This window comes from Ursus maritimus, assembly GCF_017311325.1.
Source record: "Ursus maritimus isolate PB19 chromosome X unlocalized genomic scaffold, ASM1731132v1 scaffold_X1, whole genome shotgun sequence".
In the NCBI taxonomy this organism is placed as follows: domain Eukaryota; kingdom Metazoa; phylum Chordata; class Mammalia; order Carnivora; family Ursidae; genus Ursus; species Ursus maritimus.
Window position 1 is genome coordinate 79604749 of NW_024423319.1, and position 15064 is coordinate 79619812.

At 43.5% G+C, this 15064-nt stretch overlaps 1 protein-coding gene across 3 annotated transcripts in view; it reads left to right on the forward strand.

The window, feature by feature from the left end:
- KDM5C (lysine demethylase 5C) overlaps nt 1-15064 on the forward strand; it is a 36208-nt gene that overhangs the window by 10034 nt on the left and 11110 nt on the right. For all 3 annotated transcript variants that reach the window (XM_040631388.1, XM_040631386.1, XM_040631389.1), the window contains exons 8-14: nt 190-348; nt 2124-2243; nt 2375-2533; nt 3152-3333; nt 3428-3590; nt 10249-10368; nt 10479-10673. In XM_040631388.1, coding sequence (XP_040487322.1) covers nt 190-348; nt 2124-2243; nt 2375-2533; nt 3152-3333; nt 3428-3590; nt 10249-10368; nt 10479-10673 — 1098 coding nt within the window. The remainder of the gene's footprint in view (nt 1-189; nt 349-2123; nt 2244-2374; nt 2534-3151; nt 3334-3427; nt 3591-10248; nt 10369-10478; nt 10674-15064) is intronic.

Here is a 15064-nt window from a genome sequence, read left to right on the forward strand (position 1 = left end):
GGTGGTATGTGCGTACAGTTAAGTTCCAGAACTAGATCGACTAGCCTGTAACGGGGCTGTGACTGATCTAGCCAGCAAGCACGGTGGGTTTCTGATGGAGAACTCTGTGGACTAGGGTGCTGTCTGGAGGACAGTTTGAAGGCTGGACAGAGCTTAGGTTGATGAACTGTTGCCTCCTTTTCCTCGCAGATCGAGTCATATGTATGCCGGATGTGTTCCCGAGGGGATGAGGATGACAAGCTTCTGCTGTGTGATGGCTGTGATGACAACTACCACATCTTCTGCCTGCTCCCTCCTCTGCCTGAGATTCCCAAGGGTGTCTGGCGGTGCCCAAAGTGTGTCATGGCGGTAAGGTCTCCCAGCCCCAGTTCGTGTCTGCCTCGGAGGGTAGTCTTGCCTTCCTTCATCAGGCCTTACTGACAGCAGCTTCCCAGCTCAGCCACAGTTTAATGTTTTGGGTGCCTGGGGTGGGGCTAGGCTGGACAGTTTGGGGAGAAAGAAGAGGAAACATAGCCTTTCCTATGTCCTCTGGGAGCCCCCAGACCTCCTCGGGAGGCGAGAGTCATGATTGGACAGATTGTGTGCCGACGTACAGTCAGATGCTAAATTATGCTTTAGAAACTCTGAGGTGTGAAAGTTCAGAGGAGAGGAGAAAGACTAAGGGTAGTAATCAGGGAAGGTGTCAGGAATGAGATTTGGAGTTCAGGAATATGAAGGAAAAAAATCGTTCTTTTGATTTCCAGGTTTTTTATTCTTTGTTTTTTTTAGAAAGCTTGGAAAATAGACAAATTACCTATCATCTCACCACCTAGAGACAACCATTTTTAATAGTCTGGTGTATTTTCTTCTCATCTTTTTGTTGTTGCATATATGTAACTATCTTTAACAAGTTTGGGCTCTTATTGTATGTTTTCATTTGCTATTTTATAATCATTTCTGTATATTATTACATTTATTCATGGGTAGTTTTTTCTTGGGGGGCCATCATATGGGTATAATACTTAGTTTGCTTTCCTTTTGTTTTGATAATTTGATTAAGTTTGCAGTGATACAGGCGTTAACTAGAAGAGGTGGGCAGGCCTTGTAAACTTGGGGATGGAGGCACGCCAGAGCAAGGGTAGTTGGGGAGGATGTACCTGGGGCAAGAGGGGCATCTGAAGCAGCAGCAAGGGCTGAGAGGCCCGGTAAGTCTGCCAGGTTCATTTCATGAGCTTGCTTCCTTCCTTCATCCAGATTCTGGGCACTCATCTACATTTCTCTCTGGGTTTCTGGAGAGCAGATGTTGATGGTCTCTCATCTTATGTTAGGGACTCATCTGTGGTCCTAGAGACCAGCTGTGCATGTGCACACACACACACACACACACACACACACACAGCTGAGGAAAGAGACCAGAGCAGTGTGTAATGGCCTTGGAAGTGGTGGAGATTCCTTCAGGGAGGAGTTTGGACACCAACAGTATTATAGACAGTGAAGGGTGTCGGCTCTACTTGGCTCTCTTTAAGTGGTTGTGGGCCAGTGGACCAGATTGACATTGATTTTTTCAGACATGAGTGACTCTAACTCTGGGGTACATACAGCTCTCCTCTAAAACCATGTACCTAGGTACAAAGTGAGGTAGTCTCACGTCCTGTTTTCTGAGACTGTCTAAAGGACAGGAATAGTGTAGGGTTTGACAGTGTAGAAACTGGTGCCTTTGATATCCGGCCTCTGCACTACTGGAATATTCAATGCCATTTTCCCAAGCTTGTAGTTCCAGTCTGGGCATAAGAAAGCTTCCTTGGGCATCCTGTTTAAACTCCCTATTTTAGCTCAAGAGGAAAAAACGGTGGCAGAAGAGCATAGGATAGCATATTTAAGTCAGAGGTCATAGTTTCGATAGTAAAATCCTAAAGGAAGAGAAGAGCAAAAGCATGGCAGTAGTGCATGTGGGGAAAGAAGACTAAGCTGAAGCGCTGGGAGAAGAAGGTGCAGCCATAAAGTGAGGCCTGCCTCAGGTGCCTTGAGTGCAGACCTAGGGCTGTTCTTCCTCCCTGCTCCTACCCCATATTCCAGCTTTGCTTTTGAGGATTCTCCACCTCTGTGCCCTCTGTCTTGGTGACATGTTCTCCTTTGGGTTTCAGGAGTGTAAGCGCCCCCCTGAAGCCTTTGGCTTTGAGCAGGCTACCCGGGAATACACTCTGCAGAGCTTTGGCGAGATGGCTGACTCCTTTAAAGCCGATTACTTCAACATGCCCGTGCACGTAGGTGATGGAGGGCTGGGGTAGTGTCAGAGCTAGGGTCGTAGGTGTTGATGCCTGATAGGCTTAGCTCTTCTGGGTCACTGGGGCCAGGATGTGATGGGCCACGGTCATCTGCTACCCCTGTTCCCCAGATGGTGCCTACAGAACTCGTGGAGAAAGAGTTCTGGCGGCTGGTGAACAGCATTGAGGAAGATGTGACTGTTGAGTATGGGGCTGACATCCATTCCAAAGAATTTGGCAGCGGTTTCCCTGTCAGTGACAGTAAGCGGCACCTAACCCCCGAGGAGGAGGTGAGTGGATGATTCATGGTTATATGTCAGCTGTGTGTGCTTTGGCAGGTCATTTAGTATCTCTGTTGGGTGGGGGTAATTATGCCCGCTTCCCACGGCTGCTGTGAGATTTAGATAAGATGGTATATGTAAAGAACACAGCCCAGTATCTGGCATGGCATCTCTAGCCACGAGGATTGGCTGTTTCTTTGTACGATAGGGATAGTATCTACCTTACAGATTTGTTGTAAGAATTAAATGAGAAGGTGTATGAAATACTTGGCAGGGTGCCTGGCTCATTCATAAGAAGTGTTCAGGGACTGGTATTGTACGTGTGGGGGAAAAAATGAGGGCCCAGGCCTACCTCCAGAGAAGGGGGCGTTTTGGTCCAGAGCAGGGGCTTTTAGCTTGCAAGTATTTTGGTGAGTGTATCTGTAAAACTCCCTGAAATTGAAGGGAATTGAAATTTTGTGTGTATGCATTTGGTGGGTGGGGGTGGGTAGGAGGTGGAGAACATCTATAATATTTCTCAGACATGTCAAAGAGGTCTGTGACCTCAAAATTAAGGTTCCCTATGCTGAAGATCTCAGCTCCTTAGCATAACCCTCATCCCCTTTCCACAAATACCCAACCTGACAGGAGTATGCCACCAGTGGTTGGAACCTGAATGTGATGCCAGTGTTGGAGCAGTCTGTACTGTGCCACATCAATGCAGATATTTCCGGCATGAAGGTGCCCTGGCTCTATGTGGGCATGGTCTTCTCAGCCTTTTGCTGGCATATTGAGGATCACTGGAGTTACTCCATTAACTACCTCCATTGGTGAGCAAGGGGCCTGGGAAGCCAGGGAGGCAGGGTAGGCTCCCTCAGGACCACATGTGTGACCACTCTGTGTGTCCCCTTTCCACGTGGCCAGGGGTGAGCCGAAGACCTGGTATGGGGTACCCTCTCTTGCGGCGGAACATTTAGAAGAGGTGATGAAGAAGCTGACACCTGAGCTCTTTGATAGCCAGCCTGACCTCCTGCACCAACTTGTCACCCTCATGAATCCCAACACTCTCATGTCCCATGGTGTGCCGGTGAGTGCTCAGGAAACAGGGACAAGGGGTAGGAATGATGCGTGTGCTTTGTGGTGGTGGTCGTGGTGGTGGTCATCGTCTGGAATCTACCCCTGCCTCTTTCTCATTCCTCTTCTATCTTAATTTGACAACTCTAATAGAGACTGCACATCATAGTGGCTAGATAATGCAATGTGACGGTGAGCCCTCTGGGCCATGTGTCTGAGGGCAGCACCTCAGGATGGCTTCTTTTCATGTCTGTATTCTAGCCAGTGGAAGAGGGAAACGGGAGAAGGACAGGGCAAAACAAGTCTCCTTATTCTTAAAGTCCCACATCATTTCCTTTCATCTTCTGTTAGTCACAACTTAGTCACATGGCCGCATTTAGCTTCAAGGAAGACTGGAAAATGTGATTCTTATTCTGGATGGTTAGGTACCGGTTACAAATTCATATTGTTGTGAAAGAGGATAAGAATGAATATTGGGGGTTAACTAGCCATCTCTGACATGTTCTATATAGTAGCCCTTCTGGGAGCAGTGGGTAGGTTTTTTTACTTATGTAACAGGTTGTAAGTTCTGTGGTAGTAATGGTAGTAATTTTTTTGCAACATGAAAGTGTATAAAGTCAACATGTACACTTTAAACTTAAACAGTTTTATGTCGTATCTCAAGCTGGAGGGGGGGGTACATAACCTCTTTTTAAAAAGTGCTAATATCTGTCAACATTTAAAATAAAACAAATTGAACCCTGAGTCCTAGACTGAACCTCTCCTCCTCCCCTGTGGACTCCTCCCACTCCATAAAATGTTTTGCTGCTTATACAGTCTGGCTTGCCTATAAGGGAATTTCTAGTATTAGCATCATCCCGTTTTCTGGTGTGGATCTTAAGACAGCCTGATCAGCAGTTCTGTAGGAACAGTAATTAGTATATACCCCACCTGTGTTTTGAGTCTTATTCTGTGCTATTCCTCCTCCCCACTTCCTTCAACCCCCACCCCTGACTCCCCCTCCCCCACCACCTTGGCTGCCTTGCCACTTAGTCTAATGCATAGGACGAGGTAGGCAGTCATTACATACTGAATTGATGTCTCGTTGAGATCCCCAGTCATCTGTACATTTGGCTTTGGACTAGGTCAGTGGTTCTCACCCACATTTCTTCTTGTCTTCAGCTTGTTTTGATACACTACATACCCTATAATATTTTTTATTGTATACTTCAGTGATACTTAACATTGAGGGATCTAGGGAATTAGAGGAAGTGTATCCCACAACAGTTCAGGCAGGCTTCTTCCACTCGAAATGGTCGGGGGCTGGGTGTCCTTTTCCCTCAGTGCCTCACTCCATTAAAGAACTATTGGACTCGAGAGGTAGAGGTGGTTGAGGGCCCTTCCACTTCTGCCCTTCATAAGTAGGTGTTGGGTCTGACTTTTCCTCATACTCCTTTCTTCCTGACCTGCAGCACAGCAGTAGTCCTTGCCTACAGTGTCAAGAAGAATTATGAGTGGAAGAGGATCCTTAAGGATTTAGACAGCTAAGATAAATAGCTGTTTAACTCTTATCTCATTTTAAGAAAACTTTAATACAGATTTTTAAACATGTGCTCTTTGCTTCCAGCTCCACAGCATTTGTCCTGCTCATGGCTCACCAGCTTCTCTGGCCAGCTGCCGCTTCACCCCCCACCCCCACCACCCGCCCTGCCCCTCCTGTAGGTGGTTCCCAGCATCTCCAGGCTCTTTGGACTTGGCAGTATCCCCTCAATCCAAGGCATCTGATTTTCATATTCTCATGCTGGCAGGCTGCAGTTTCGCCAGCTGAAGCTCCCCAAGGAGCTATCTTTAGCCCACCCCCTCCCCCCTTCCCCTTTGGTGGAAGGCGGCCATTTCTTTTTATAGCTATATAGCATAAGTATTATTTTCATTATAAAAGAAACCTGCCCCCTTTCCAGAAAATGGAAATTTAGAGTGGTCATCCCTATTTCCTCCACACTTTGTTACGTTTCTGTTATTTTTCTACATAATTTTGACATAACAGTAATCAGTATATGGGTTTTATAATCTCTTTTTAAGTTTAAATGATCTAGAACAGCACTGTCCAGTTTGGTAGCCACATGTGGCTGCTGAGCACCTGAAACATGGCTAATCTCATCTGAAATGTGCTGAAAGTATAAAACATGTGTTGGATGTCAAGGCTTAGTATGAAAATATCTCACTAATAATACTTTTGTATACCACTTTCACATCGAAATGGTAATATTATAGATATATTAAAATGCATTGAAGTTAGTTTCACTTATTTTTTTTTTTACTTTTTTAATGTGGCTACTAGAGAATTTAAAAGTACATATGTGGCTGGCATTATATTTCTGTTGGACAGGGTGGTCTAGAATGATTTTTGCTTCCTTACTATAAACTATTTATAACCATCTTTTTTAAAAAAAAAACCCACAACTTTAAGGCAGTATAATTTACTTACCATAAAATGCACCCATTTTAAGTGCACACAGTTCAGTGAATTTACAGAGTTGTGCTACCATCACCACAATCCAGTTTTAGAACATCTGTCACCCCAAAAAGATCCTTCGTGCCCTTTTGTAGTCAGTTTCCATTCCAGCCCCTAGTCCCAGGCAACAACTCATCTGCCTTCTGTCTCTAGAGATCTCCCTTTTCTAGGCAGTTCACATACATGGGATAATACGTGATCTTCTGCATCTGGCTTCTTTCAGTTCGCATAATGTTTTCAAGGTTCATCCATGTTGTAGCATGTGTCAGAACTTCATTCCTAAATTTATGGTGGAATACTACTACATTTTATGGAAGTACCACATTTTGTTTATCCATTCACCACTCAGTGGACATTGGGGTCATATTTAACGACTACAGAATGTGAGGAGAGCCTTTTTAGGTAACTACATAGGAAATGGTAAAGGGACATTGCCAAAGTAAGGGTGCAGGTTGAGATGAAGAGTCAGGAGCCTTAAGTTCTATTTCTGGTTCTGCTTCTTGAAGCTTCTCTGGGACTATTTTCACATCTATAAAATTAAGGCTGGGTCTATATTATTTAGCAGGTATTGCTAGAACTCCCTCCATGTACAAGGCCTCTGGCCAACACCTTAAAGACAAACTAGTCCCTGCCTTTGGGTGTGTGCAGTTGAGTGGAAAATAGAGGTGACTAAATGTTAGAGGTGCTTCAAAAGGACAACAGACTGGGTCATTAGGAAGAGGGGGTCAGGAAAGCATTTGTAGAAGTGGTGATCCTTGAAGGAAGATAAGAGTTTACCTTTTGGGACCGTGTCTTCATCATGTGGACATGGGGTTTCAGGTAAGGGGTTCTCAGCCATGGCATTGCCGGTCAGATTTGCGTTTTTTGGAAGATCATTCTAGTGCTTGGTAATGGGGGCCAGTGCAACAGTCCAGGCAAGAAATGCTGATGTTGCCCCTAAGGAGGGATAGATTTGAAAAGAAGAAAATGTATTTTCTTAGTGGGAGGTGGGAGCTGATGTATGACCTGAATAAATGTGGAGATGAATTCATGAACGGGCAGATTCAATATTGTGAGGACGTTAATTCTCTCCACAGTAATCTAGAATCCTAACAGAGGAATTGTTGGGTTGAAGGGTATAAACATTTTAGGTTCTTGATTGATATGAGCAGTTTGGTTTTCCAGAGAGTAGAAGATACTGGTCCATTTATCAGCACTGTACCTATTTCACTGTGTGTTCATGAGCATTGAAAGTTCATCCTAAAAACCTTTGTGAGACTTCTGTAGATGGCAAATGAAACATAGACATGGCTGCTTCCATTCCTTACTGAAACTCCACTAAAATGGCACAAAGGGGTTTTTTTTTAGGTTTAAAAAATTACTAAAATGGAGAAAACAAGAGGATACAGTGATAAAATTCTTGAAACTAGAAAATGGATAAGAAAACAATCTTAGGCCAGTATTGAGACATCGGAGAACCAACCAATCTGATTTATACCTCAGAATTCCCCCAAAGGGTCAGTAGTCAGTGACATCAGGCATTCTGGGAAGAAAGATGAATGGGGTGAAAATAAGGATTGCTTCATGTCTGTGTAGGAAGCTGTGAGGTCCCCTTCTACACTGGGCAGCTGGAAATGTGACCCTCTCTCACTAAAGAAAAAGACTTTACTTTTGAAGAGGTTAAAATAAAAGATCTCTGGACTGAGGTCTTCTAGGTACAGTTGAGGGTGGAAGTATAGTGAAAATAGTAGGATTCATCATGTGTACATAGTGGATGCCGAGGTTCCCAGCCGTCTTCTTACACTTGGCTCTTAGTACACTGGCAGACAGACCTTTTTCCTTCAGGCAAAAAAAAAAAAAAAAAAAAAAAAAAAAAGGGATAGTTTTCTCGAGAATCTGGCCCGAAAAGAAAGACCTAGAGTTTCCCAAACTGAATGGCACTTCCAGATCACCCTACAGTGAAGCTCACAGTTGACAGACTTCGCCTATATACTCAGAACTTCCATTCAGCTTTTCCATTTCTTCCTCTTAAAAGTTGGCAGTCACAGATTAACAGACAGCTGAGGAAACTCTAGAAAATAGAACCAACCAAACAAACAAACCGACTTGGATTAAACAGGTTAGGCAGGCAGAGAAGTAAACTTCGAAAAGGGAAAGAAACCTCATGAAGATCTTCAGAGATGAGCATATAGCACAAACCGAAATAAGAACAGGATACTATTTGAAAACATCCTGAGAACAAAAAAGAGCTCTTGGAAATTAAAACTGCAATAATAAAAGGGGAAGAAAAAAGTTTAGAAGATAAATAGTTTAAGGAAATCTCTCAGAAAATAGATTAAAAAATAAAGATGGTAAAGAAAGCTGAAAGAAGAGATTTTGTTCAGGAGGTTCAATATTCAAATAATGAGTTCTAAAAAGAGAGAATAGCTAAAAACAATCAAATCATTAATGAAATTATTCAAGAAAATTTCCCTGAGGGGCGCCTGGGTGGCTCAGTCGTTAGGCGTCTGCCTTTGGCTCAGGGCGTGATCCCGGTGTTCTGGGATCGAGCCCGGCATCGGGCTCCACCACTGGGAGCCTGCTTCTTCCTCTCCCACTCCCCCTGCTTGTGTTCCCTCTCTTGCTGCCTGTCTCTCTGTCAAATAAATAAAAATCTTTAAAAAAGAAAAAAAAATTTCCCTGAACCAGGACTGAGTTTTCAGAATCAAAGGGCATACCCAGTACATGAATGAAAATAGATGCACACCAAGGTATATCTGGTGAATTTTTATATCAAACACTGGGATCTGAAAAATCCTACAAGCTTCTTAAGAGAGAAAACAGGTTTAATTCAAAGCATTAGAAAACAAAATGGCTTAAGACTTTTCAAAAGCAACACTAGAATCTAGAAGACTAGAGCCATGCCTTCAAAATGGTTTTCAATTTAGAATTCTGTATTGGTCAAATTTGAATATATCTGGTGAATTTTTATATCAAACACTGGGATCTGAAAAATCCTACAAGCTTCTTAAGAGAGAAAACAGGTTTAATTCAAAGCATTAGAAAACAAAATGGCTTAAGACTTTTCAAAAGCAACACTAGAATCTAGAAGACTAGAGCCATGCCTTCAAAATGGTTTTCAATTTAGAATTCTGTATTGGTCAAATTTGAAGTACAAGAGTAGAATAGAGACATTTAAAAAAAAAAAAAAAAGTTCTTCGCACCACTTCCTGGGAAGCTATTGGAGGATGTGCTCAAGTATAGGAAAGAATAAACACTGAGAAAGAGGAAGACCTGGGATCTAGGGAACAGGAGAGATCATCGTGGGAGAGGGACGGTCCAGGAAGGACAGCTGGTTCAGGTTGGAACAGAGTGTAAGGCTCTGCTACAGAAAGGTGAAAACTGGTAGGCAAGAGGAGGGTTGAATGCTTGTCTAAAAGGTTGGGATTGAATTACTAAGACATGCGCAGAAAACTAAGCAAACTGAGAAATAACAGGAGGCTATTTTGAAGTCTAGAGGTGGGACGCCTGGGTGACTCGGTTGGTTAAGCTTCTGCCTTTGGCTCAGGTCATGATCCCAGGGTCCTGGGATCGAGCCTCATGTCGGACTCCCTGCTCAGCAGGGAGCCTGCTTCTCCCTCTGCCTGCTCTGCCTGCCCTGCCTGCCCTGCCTGCCGCTCTCCCTGCTTATGCTCTCTCTGACAAATAAGTAAATAAAATCTTTAAAAAAAAAAAAAAGTCTAGAGGCATGTTATCTAGGGTTGTTAAGGTAAATGCCAAAATAATCAGAAGAGGTGAAAGTGATTGGCTCTGGGAAGTGGAGAATGGCAGAGCCTGCTGATTTGAAAACAAATCTTGTAGAACATTTGGCTCTTGGAACTGCATATGTGACTGATAAAAGTAATTATTAATGAAAAAGCCATCACCAGCTTAATGAAAAGTGATATTTTAAATTTTTATAAAAATTGGTAGGAATGTTGGGATATTTTGGTATGTACGTTTCCTACTTTTGACTCATATCTTCCTGTTGCTGCCAACAAAGATCTCAACTTTGAGAGCCAAGGCCAATGGTCCTTCCTTTTGGAATTGGAGGATTTGAGAATCTATTGTCACACTGTTCCTTCAGGCTGTCCTTTGTCTCCTTAAGGATCCTGTTCTTAAATCAAGTTTCTCCCAACTGTGGAAAACCTATTTCAGTGACTTTGGCCTTTTTCTTCCTCAGGTTGTCCGCACAAACCAGTGTGCAGGAGAATTTGTCATTACTTTCCCTCGTGCTTACCACAGTGGCTTCAACCAAGGCTACAACTTTGCAGAGGCTGTCAACTTTTGCACTGCTGACTGGGTGAGTCTGGAGTGTGGTGGGCTGGCAGGGAGAAGCAGGAGGGTTGTGGGGAAGCTGAGGCACCATGGCCTTCAGACTTGGCCACACTCAGCCTTGAATCTGTCCCACAGTTGCCGGCTGGGCGCCAGTGCATTGAGCACTACCGCCGGCTCCGAAGATACTGCGTCTTCTCCCATGAGGAGCTCATCTGTAAGATGGCTGCCTGCCCAGAGAAGCTGGACCTGAACCTGGCAGCGGCTGTGCATAAGGAGATGTTCATCATGGTGCAGGAGGAACGGCGTCTACGAAAGGCCCTGCTTGAGAAGGTAGGGGAGAGGGGAGAGGGCCCTGAATTGGGCACACTATCCTGGCAGAAGTGGGGGAAGGAAGAAGTAGTTGTACTTCTATTCTTAGGGTATGGTAAAAAGAATTAGATATCTGGATTGGAAATCACATTCCAGGGGCACCTGGGTGGCACAGTCGTTAAGCATCTGCCTTTGGCTCAGGGTGTGATCCCGGAGTCCTGGGATCGAGCCCCACATTGGGCTCCTCTGCTGGGAGCCTGCTTCTTCCTCTCCCACTCCTCCTGCCTGTGTTCCCTCTCTCGCTGGCTGTCTCTCTGTCAAATAAATAAATAAAATCTTAAAAAAAAAAAAAAGGAAATCACCCAGGGCACCTGGGTGGCTCAGTCAGTTGAGGGTCTGCCTCTGGCTCAGGTCATGATCCCAGGGTCCTGGGATCGAGTGCTGCGTCAGGTTCCCTGCTCAGCCGGGAGTGTGCTTGTCTCTCTCCCTCTGCCCCTACCCCTGTTTGTGCTCTTTCTGGCCTGTGCACACACACACTCTTCTCTCTCAAATAAATAAGTAAAATCTTCCCCCCAAAAAATCACATTCCATTCTCTGCTCCGCCATTTCTCAACAACTGTGGGCAAGTTAATTTACTTCACTGTCAATATCCGTCTCTGAAAAATGAGGATAATAATGTTTATCTTTTGGGATAGTTGAGTAGATTAAAGATTATGTTTGTTAAGTAACTGACCCCATAGCATGTGCTGGTGTCACTGCTATTTGTAATTATTTAAATAACCCAACAGGACGGGCTGGCATATGAAACCCCTACTGCTGATTTAGCTGGCTGACCTTTTCAGGTTACTTAACCTCTGATAGTCTCACTTCCCCACTCTGTAAAATGGGAATAAATACCTAACTTGCAAGGGAATTGTAAAGCTTGAGGAAGGTGATTTATGTCAAAGCATCTATTAATTGCACTTACATTGTAATAGCTGCTATTATTGGTAATATTCATACATGAAGAAAATGTTTGAAATATGGAACATTTCTTAGGAAATGCCATTTTATTACATTCAGATGATTCAGTAGCTCAAACTAAGGTGATACTACCAAATACAAGGAGGTCCTCCTTTATTTTCTTTTTTTTAAGGCAGTCCTCCTTTAATAGATCTCTCATAAGCATGTGGTCAGTTGTGTTTGTAGATGAGTGGGACTGCTACTCATGTAGTTCAACTGCCTTCTTAAAGCTCCACACTTGCCCAATTAGGAAGTGACTTAGTGAGAGTCCTCTACAGTATTACAAAGGAATGCTGGTCCTGAGGGACCCCTTGCTGCCCATTTAGGGTAATACTTTCTTATTTTAAAGCTCGTTTATAACTTTCCCGTGAGCATGGGCTGTAAGGAGAATTTCAGCTGTGGTAATGTTGGAAGTCTGTGATGTTAGTTGGTAAGCCCCTGGGCTTTCCCAGGCATCATTTTCTCTCTCTGTTCAGTGCTGTTATTAAATGATGACCCTGGAGTTGTTCCAGACTATAAGAAGGAGTCAAAGCAAGGTGGGAAGACTAGGTATTCTCATCCTGAGATTGAGAATTCTTTATATTTGGCCCTTAACCTTAGAGAAGGGTTCTAAACCCCCCCAGTCTTAAAAATCTGTAAAAGATTGTGTGTGTGTGTGTGTGTGTGTGTGTGTTTGAGTACTCTTATGGGGAGGGAGTTCCTAGCTCACATCCAGTTCTCAGGAATCTATGATCCAGAAATACCTAGGGGCTGCATCTGAACTTGGAGCATTCTCTGGCTTTAGAGTCAAAATAGACTGTAGTCAGATTCTTACCTCAGGCAGGTTACAGACCCTCTCTCTGAGACTTAGTTTCCTCCTTAGTAAAATGGGATAGGCCTGTGAAATAGGTATCCTTAATTTGAAAAGTAGAGCTAATAATAGTAAATATTTGTTTGGTCTCCCAAACTTCTAACTGGTGTGTGCCCTTGACCAACATCTCCCCATTTCCCCCACTCCCCAGCCCTTGCAAACCACCATTCTACTCTTGTTTCTATGAGTTTGGCTTTTTTAGATTCACATATAAGTGACATTCTATAGTATCTTGACTTTCTGTGTCTGGCTTACTTGACTTAGTATAATGCCCTCAAGGTCCATTCATGTTGCTACAACTGACAGTATTTCCTTCTTTCTCATGGTTGGATAATAGTCTGTTGTATGTATATACCATATCTTCTTGAACTGTTCATCCACTGATGGACTCTTGGGTTGTTTTGATATCTTGGCTATTGTGAATAATGCTGCAGTGATCATGGGAGTGCAGATATCTCTTTGAGATTCTGATTTCATTTCCTTTGGATATATATCCAGAATTGAGATTGCTAGATCATAGGGTAGTTCTATTTTGAGTTTCTTGAGGAACCTCCATAACTGTTTTCCAGGTAACTGAATCAATTTACATTCCCACCAACAGTACACGAGGGTTCCCTTTGCTCCACATCACTTGCTAACACTTATTATCTCTTGTCTTTTTGGTAATAGCCATTCTGACAGGTGTAAGGTGATATTTTGATTTGCATTTCCCTGATGATGATGATGGTCACGTTGAGCATCTTTTCATGTACCTCTTGGCCATCATATCTCTTTGGAAAATGTCTGTTCAGGTTCTTTGCCTATTTTTGATCAGATTGTTTGTGGGGGGGTTTTGCTATTGATGTTGGATGAGTTCTTTATGTTTTGTATTAATTAGCCCTTTATCGAATGGATGGTTTACAAATACTTTCTCCTGTTCCGTAGGTTTCCTTTTCATTTTGATGATTTCTTTTGCTGTGCAGATGCTTTATAGCTTAATGTAGTCCCACTTACTTATTTTTGCTTTTGTTGCTTGTGCTTTAGGAGTCCTATCCAAGAATTCATTGCCAACAAGTGTCAAGGAACTTTATCACTATGTTTTCTTCTAGGAGCTTTTAGGTTTTAGGTGTCATGTTTAAGTCTTTATTCAGTTTCAAGTTAATTTTCTTGGGTGGTATAAGGACCCAAATTCGTTCTTCTGGTGGTTGCTCAGTTTTCTCAGTGCCACTTATTGAAGAGACTGTCGTTTCCCTGTTGAGTATTTTTGGCTCTCTTACCAAATGTTAGTTGACTGTATGTGCAAGGGTTTATTTTTGGGCTTAATTCTTTTCCACTGGCCTGTATGTCTGTTTTTATGCAAGTACCATACTGTTTTAATTACTATAGTTTTGTAGTATAGTTTGAAATCAGGAAGTATGATGCTTCCAGCTTTGTTCTTCTTTCTCAAGATTGTTTTGGCTGTTATGGGCCTTTTGTGGTTCCACTTATTCTAAACGTTATGATACTTAGAATTCTAAGTCCTGAGTTGCTGTATCTTTGTTAATCTTCATGACAACACAATGAAGATGATGCCATTATCTCCCATTTTATAATATGGGGAAACAGAAACCCAGAGAGGTGTAAATAATTTCCTCCATATCACACAACTAATAAGTGGCAGAGTGGGATTTGTAATGTACAAAGGCTCCTATCTGATGCAGAGGTTAGATGTTACAGGCAATATAGAATGAAACCTGTTAGAATTTCCCTTGAAAAATCCCTAAAATTGGCCATAATACATAGCATCATGTTGTCTTTCAGTTACTTCAGCATAGCTGGCTTTTCCTCCATGTTTGGAACAGAATGCTTTTTCTTCATCTGAGTAACAGATGAAGCCATTGGCATAGGTTTGGAAGCCATATTGTTGGGGAAAAAATTACATCTTTAAACACTGGACACAAGCACAGAGTTTTATTTCTGTGAGTTCTATATGTGCTTTGCAGTGTGTCCTGCCTGCCAAGCTGCCAGCACGGTGCCTGGAACACAGTGGGCGCTGAGAGACTGGAAGCCAGCATTGTTCCCCTCGTACACAGCCTTTCTCTTGGCCACTCCCACACAGTGCCACCTCTCTGGTGCCTTCGCCCACCGCTTTCCTCACCTTCTCTCACCCTAAAGTCCCTTTCTGCTGATCTGAATCTTACCTGATTTTTTTTTTCCTCTCAGCCCACACCGATCTAGCCCTGGTTCATCTGATTTCCCCAGTTTCGAGAGCTTGAACTTCACAGAGGCAGTATGTTCTGTGGAGTTTGCTCTCCAGAACTCTTCAGCACAGATTGGAGTTGAACGTGGGGCTTGGTTGTGGCAGAGATAGGGGCCTATCTGCAGCCCTGTTTGGGTTCTATATAACGTGCATGGGTTGAATGCTTCCAGGGCATCACAGAAGCTGAGCGAGAGGCTTTCGAGCTGCTCCCAGATGATGAGCGCCAGTGCATCAAGTGCAAGACCACATGCTTCCTATCAGCCCTGGCCTGCTACGACTGCCCAGACGGCCTTGTCTGCCTTTCCCACATCAATGACCTCTGCAAGTGCTCCAGTAGCCGGC